General features: G+C 31.8%; 1 protein-coding gene across 1 annotated transcript; it reads left to right on the top strand.

Moving 5' to 3' along the window:
• Nucleotides 1-3,932: 3,932 nt before the first annotated feature.
• On the top strand, nt 3,933-5,066 carry LOC117930374. The gene has a single exon (XM_034851002.1). It carries the CDS (start codon nt 3,933-3,935, stop codon nt 5,064-5,066), a length of 1,134 nt encoding a protein of 377 aa, XP_034706893.1.
• The last annotated feature ends 2,300 nt before the right edge of the window (nt 5,067-7,366 follow it).

Genomic DNA, 7,366 nt, shown 5'->3' with positions numbered 1-7,366 from the left:
CCTTAAATGTAACTTTTTAATTAAAAATAATATTTGAAGGAGTTAAGACTATCCAAAAGTATGTTCAAAATCTCCATAAATACTAAGACTATGTTTGATTAGCCACATGAGATAAGATAAAAGATGAAATATTATATCATATCTCATGTTTGATTGATGATGGGATAAAATAAATATAAGATAAGATAAATGGTGGGATATATTATCCACCCTCTTTTTTTCATCCATTTTACATGAGATATGTTAATCTCATGGTAAAATATGGGATATACATATCCCATGTATCAAAAATTCATTTTTTTTTTATCGATTTTTTGTTTTTTAATATACTCATTTTACAAAATATTTTTTTTATTATAAATTAATTTTATGATTAAAAAAAACTAAAAAAATATCTATAAAATATTATTAATAAATAATATATAAATTATTTTATATATTAAATAACATAATATAAAAAAATATTTGTAAAGTTTAAATAATTTAATCATAAATATTGTTAAACATAACGAAATTTTCATTTTTTTAAATTGAAAATAATATATATATTTCATATTATTTTTTATTCATTTCACAAATTAAATATAAATATAAATATAATATAGCATATCTTATTAGATAAGCTACTTTAAAATATCATGTCTGTAGGATATGTATCTAAACGTAGCCTAAGTACTTAAGAAACAATATTTTTAAGGGATTAAAAAACTCTCTAAATGTATCTCTCAATCCCCATAAAATGAAGTCATCAAAACTTTCAAGACACTTGAAAAGAACCAAAGTTAAAAGACCAAACTTAAAGAGATTGTTTCAAAGCTTCAAGAGTTTTTAAAGTTTCACCTTGTTAAGCCCAAATTGGAAGATTGAAAGATTCTTCGATTCTAAATTTGAAGATTTAAAGAATTCTTCAAGAAGACTTTGACAATTAATAAAAAACATATTTGAAGTCTTTTAAATACAAAATGTCAAGTGTCTAACCCTCTCACTGTAGTGTTGTTTCATTTTATAAAGAATAATTAGAGAATAAATAGAGATTTTACCACATTCATTTTTAGTTTGAGGAGTTACGGACTTGGACCAACTACTGAGCAACCTTGATTAGGTTAGACTTTAGTTATAGACATAGAGTTAATACGTTTGAATTTATCAATCCAAACTTAGAGACAAACAAGGAACTCTTGAAGACCTTGCAAAAAAAACTAACTATTTATAAATGAATTTGAAATGAAAGATCTAAGAAAAACAATATATTATTTTGGCTTGTAGATTGAGTATTGTTCAAATAACTTGTTAAATCATCAATCAATATATATAAAAATGTTTTGAAGTGCTTTTATATGGACAAATCACATCCACTCAATTACCTTCTAGTTGTTTGTTTACTTGAAGTGAACAAAGATCTGTTTAGTTACAAAGAAGAAAATAAAGAATTACTTAGTTTAGAAATATCATTACTCAATGCAATTGGTGCACTAAAGTATCTTACAAATTGTACTTGATTGGACATATTTCTCTGTTTATTTACTAACAAGACATAATTCTACCCTAATTTGAAGTCATTAAAATACATTAAGATAGAGCTCTTGAAAACATGACATAAGGTAACAAAATTAGATTTCATTAATATTAAATTTATTATGATTTCTAGTCTCTCTTATATCCTTAATTGTATGATTTATTATTTGATCTTTCAAGTTTATATCACTTGTGTTGTACATGACTTGGGTGCATTATTAGTTATATATAAAATCTAAATCGTAGGTTTCTTACAAGATAATGAATAGTTCGCAATTAGCCATGGAATTGAACAATCCATTAAAAATTACACCATGCTACCTCATAATTGGAAGAATGACTTATCTTGGTCATTGAAATGAGTTTCCCTTGGTGAGTACACTAGTGTGTATGGTTACATGTTGGACAAAGCCCTACAACGAATCATGACAATAACTATTAAGTAGTCATAATTCACCAAGTTACTATGTTACATAAGCTTTTAACCTTAAAAGAATATTAAACTAGTACTTAGACCTTTAGTAACTTTAATTTATGGGTGAGATCTTAAGGAGGTTATATATTCCCTATGGATTGGGTCACTATTGATTAAAATAGGTGACAACATATATTCTCAAGATAGTCATCATGATATCTCATAAGATTGAGATAATGGTTTCCCTTAAGTGGTCCTACAAACTTGTGATTATATAAACTATGGTCATAATAATTCCATAATGGAATTTGACACATGCTTTTTATGATATTGAACATGTCAATTGATCACAAAATAAGAGGATCTAAGACTCGAGGATTAAAGAGGTAATCTTAAGAGGTTGATGACATCTACCTTGTTGTATTATGGACATCGATATATGAAGAGTTTCCATGTAATCAATTAATAGATTACAAACCTAAACTTTATATCTCGTTTTAATATCATAGGATATTAGAGTGCAACTAACTTTTTATAGTGGAATCTTAAGTTAACTTTATAATTGGATTTTGAGGGAAACAATATTTTTCTATAGGTCCTAATGGTCCTTACTTGATCCCATATTCCTTGTCATAATTTTAAAGGGATATTTGGATTTTTATTTATTTATTCATATGTATGCATAAGAATGTTTTGGTAAAAATCTAAGGTCTTATAAAAGCTTACGAATGGTCTTTCTGAATTAGGTTAATTAATTAATTAGAGCCTAACAAGATTAATTAATTAACTAGGATCCAATGGACTAGATTGAATGACTGAAGTTGGTCAATACACCCATAACCACACTTGTAACCCAAGTCAATTCATGAGGTTTTTTAAATCCATCGGGTTTAAAAATCTAATTTATTCTATCTTTTGAATGAAAGAACCCTAACCTCCATCTTTGAGTGAAAATTCCATCATTCTAAAGTGTCAAGTCTAATAAAGAATAATTGGCTAGAAGATCGTGAGATTTTTGAGATATGCACCATCTTCTTTTTCAATTATAATTGATGTAAGAACATCTAGATTAAATGTAAGTGTTTTAAACCCTAAATCTAAAATTTTGTCCCTTTTCTTTATCACTTTCGTTGCCTAGATTTAGCATTCCTAAATGTTTAAAAAGCATGATTCACTAGTATCCCAAATCTTTTATTCAAAAGAATCAGAATATGAGCTTATTTTATTCACAAGAATCAAAATTACAGTAGATTAGGTATGCAAGATATCTTTCATATATTTATAAAACTCAATCTCAAATAAGACATGTAATTTACACATAGAAGTTATGCAATATTATAGGGATCAATTAAACAAACAATGATAATTATTTCTTCAAATCATTTAAAAATATTTGTAATTAATGAAATAAGTTGTGAATATGTATGATTAAGATTTATGATTCAAATATTTGGAAGTCACATGAATTATACTTTATCAGAGACAATCCAACGTATTATATGAAGATAATATTGTATGTATTGTATAAATAAGAGGGGAATATATTCAAAGTGATCAAACCTTACATTGTGCCAAAGTTCTTCTTCTATACACATGAGTATGAACAAAGTTGTGACATCAATGTTTAACAAATGAAATCAAATTATAATCTATCAAACTAATCATAAAAAAAACCAACATTTAAGAAGTTTTTAGAACGTGTGTCATTAATGAATGACCATAGTGTTGCCCATAATAAATTTTATGGGTGTGTAATGAATGATAAAAGATTTACCCATAATAAATTTTATCTTTTTGGTAAAGAAATGGTTTGATTTTCCTGTATTTTTAATATTTAATAATAATATAGTTGCAAATTGGAGGATGAAATGATTGATTGGTCCAAGTTGAAACATTGAGGAGCTCCTTCTCTCCAATACTTTCCCTGGTTTCAGTGCCTGGGTCGACAACCACACTCCCAAATGATCCCATCACAACCCATTTGATCCATTGCAAACCAAATATGAAGCTCTCCCTCAAAAACACAGACGACCAGCGCCGCTACCCACTCATCAAAGCCAAGATCCCCATCACCGTCTTCAACCTCCCTTTTACCACCTCCGTCGCCACCACCCACCCCTCCGCCGTCTCCTTTTCCCTCTCCACCAACTTTTCGTCCGGCCCCTCCCTCAAACTCTCCACCAACACCTCCTCCGCCACCACCACCTCTCCTCCTCCATTATCTTTCTCCCTCAAGTCCGGGACGGGCCTCTTCGGCTCCCCTAAGAATTCGCCGCTTCTCATCTCTGCCCACTTCACCCTCTTTCCCTCCCCCAACCCTAATCCCACTTTTACCCTCCAAATCAAGCCCCGATTTGGTGACTTCTCGCTCCTCAAAACCACCTTCTCAAACCCTACCACTAACCCTAAACCTGATGGTAAATCTTTTTCTGGCTCTGATTCGAATGGTGAGGTTGAGAATGGGTTTGTGCCGGGGGAACCCTTGGGTTGGAGGGAGCTGACAATGGGTTCTTGTAGTGGCAAAGATGGGCTTCAAAACCCTAACCTTAGCCCTAACCCTAACGTTAATGGTTTGTTTGGTTCGGAGGTTTGGAAGATGGATTCTTGTGGTGGGAAAGGTGGGATTTGGTCTGGATTTGCAGTTACGGCGAGGACAGTGTTACCGGTGACTAAGCGGGTGGCAGTGAATTGCCGATGGGGCGTGAATTTTCCGGAGAAGGGGACCAAGCTGCCGTTCTTGACTGTGGATAAGGTCGAGATCGAGAGGGTCGAGGAGGTGAAGGACGTGATGGTGAAGAGTGTTAAGAGAGATTCAGGGGACTTGGAGTTGTTGAAAGGTATGTGTTTTTGGATGAAGAGAGATTTGGAGGTTTTGGAGAAGGAGAATAGGGAGATGAAACAGAGTTTGGAGGAGATTCGATTGGGGCTTTCTCCGAGGAAATATGGTGGGGACAGCATTGGTGTTGGAAGGAAGGCAGTGCCTCATTCCGGTGAGAATTCGGGTGATTTTGAGCGCTGGAGGAGCAAGAAGAGCAGTGAAGAAGAGAAAGGAAGAAGGGAATCGAAGAAGTCTGTGACTCTGGCAAGTGATGTGGAAAGTGAGTTGCAGAGAGCTATCAAGGCTGCCTCATCATAGCTAGGTTTGAAATCCAAGCAAATTTCATCTACCTTGTTTCGCTATTGAACGTGTATATGGGTATTAGAGAATGTTTCCAGTACGATCAAGCCGCATAATTCTCTTGAATGTCATGGCATAGTCAAGGGATTAGTAGTTCTTTCTATGAATATCCTAGTTTTGGTTAGGAAACGCTTTACAATATATTTCAAGCATAGATTCTACAATATTTTGGCCCACTGCTGCAGTGTTTGTATATGGTGATCTAATTTTATATATGTAGGTGTTTGAACTTTGTGCATCCTCTTTGATGGTGAATTTCGAACAAGTTGAGACATTGAGTTTGGTACCTTGGATGGGTTTTAGTTTTCTGAACTCATCTTTGTATGGGTGAATGGATGATGGAAGGCAAGTCCGGGGGTTTAGTTAATTTCTTTGAAAGGCAAGTTGTTAAAACCTCCGATTCTTGAGGGTTCATCCTGTTGCTCTATCCCTTTTGCAAAGAGGATAGTTCCAAAAGGAAAATCACTAGATTTCTTCTTATTTCATTTTTATCTTCATTTATTTCCTCTTTCACTGTGGCTTCTCTTTGAGGATCCTTGACATGGATTCCTCATGATAGAATTCCTTATTAACATAATGTACTAGAACAGAACCTGGTCACACATTGATAAGAAAATGATGATAAATTTGATGGGAGCCAGTACCCAGTAGCCAGATGCATGGTAATTAAGCTTGAGAATGTGGTTCATTTATTTGACCAGAAAAATATGGCTGACGCCTCTGGGCTACGATCAATGCCCCTCGTTTTCAACATCGAGGTGGCCTTTCCTACAAACCTTGACTAAATAGTGGAAGACGGGACCATTCAAACGTGAATGTGTGAAAAACCAGGGTGAGCATAGGTAAGGGAGCTCCGTCACTGCCTTACAGCATAGTTTGCTTGGCCATTCGTACAAGGTACTCGTCGTCGTCCCCTCATCTAGACAGTGCAGCGCCACGCTATTACTATACCTCAAACAGAACTTAAAATATCCGCTTGAAATCTCCAGTGATGTCGGGGCGACTTGTGCCGCACCAGCAGGCACCATTGCAGCGACGGCCATGACCACACTCAGTACCATCAAGCCCTGTTTCATCCACCCCATGCTTGCAGACACCTCTTCTTCTTCTTCTTCTTCTTCTTCTTCTTCTTCTTCTTTCTTCTTCTTTCTTCTTGGCTTTGGTTTGAGGAGAGAGAGGTGTGTTCATATATATATATATATATATATATATATGGAGTTTGTGTGAAACTGTCGATGGGTATTTGATTATGTGGGAATGTTTGAAGTTAAATTAATAAATGATGGGTATGTTACATTTTTGATTAATTTTGAAGTCAGTTGATGCCATAAAGTTGGTTAATTAATTAGAGGGTTTGACCATAAGGGAGGCAGAAGTCGACCGGGGATGGACTTCCAGGAATATACAAAGTTTTTAATTATTTCTTTATGCTATATTTGGTGGAAGATAAAAAAATATTTTAAAAAATTAGTTTTTAATATTTAATTTTATTATCAAAAATGTAAAATATATATATATATATATATATATATATATATATATATATATATATATAATTAAAATTAATAAAAATTTTATATATTTTTAAATTATTTAATCTTTATGTATAGAAAAGTTAAATAAGTAAAATGAGTTAATTTATTTTTTATTTTATTTTTTTCACTCTTTCTTTTCTTTTATTTTTTCTTTCTAATGTTTTCTCTCAAACTTTCTATAAATCAAGCATAGTCCAGATGTTAAATTTTTAAAAAAATAAAGGGAAATTAAATAGAAAAGAAATGATAAAAATAAAAATTTAATAAAAAATGAAGATAAATAAAAATAAGTTGAAATACAAAATCTTTGTTTTTTTTTCTTTCTACATGCTACTCAAATTTATTTAATTTCTGATTTTTTTTTAATATAACTAAGACTTTAACAATATATAAATTTTTTTAATAATTTTGATTATTTATAATTTTGTTCCAAAATTTTCAAGGTGAATTAAACACGAGAATTTGGATTTTTTTTTTTATTATTATTTTTTTTTTTATCATTTTGTCTTCTTCCTAATGCTCTCCCCCAACAGTTGGAGCTCATTGCCATAATTTTTTTAATTAAGTAAACATTAGAAATAGGATGACTATGTTTGATTGCCCAAAATTTTTGAGCAAAAATACAAAAAACAAATAAAATATAGAGGAAAATTAACAAAAAAAGAGAAAAACAATAAAAAATATTTAATTATAATTAATTATTTTTAAATGTTATTTCAAAAT

The sequence above is a fragment of the Vitis riparia genome, chromosome 2 (genome assembly GCF_004353265.1).
Source record: "Vitis riparia cultivar Riparia Gloire de Montpellier isolate 1030 chromosome 2, EGFV_Vit.rip_1.0, whole genome shotgun sequence".
Taxonomy (NCBI): Eukaryota; Viridiplantae; Streptophyta; class Magnoliopsida; order Vitales; family Vitaceae; genus Vitis; species Vitis riparia.
The sequence above is the reverse complement of the archived record's forward strand: the minus strand, read 5'-3'. Positions and strand labels throughout refer to the sequence as shown.

Bases quoted from the DNA above. Each gene is read 5' to 3' on its own strand.
- LOC117930374 (XM_034851002.1), top strand. From the start codon at position 3,933: ATGAAGCTCTCCCTCAAAAACACAGACGACCAGCGCCGCTACCCACTC.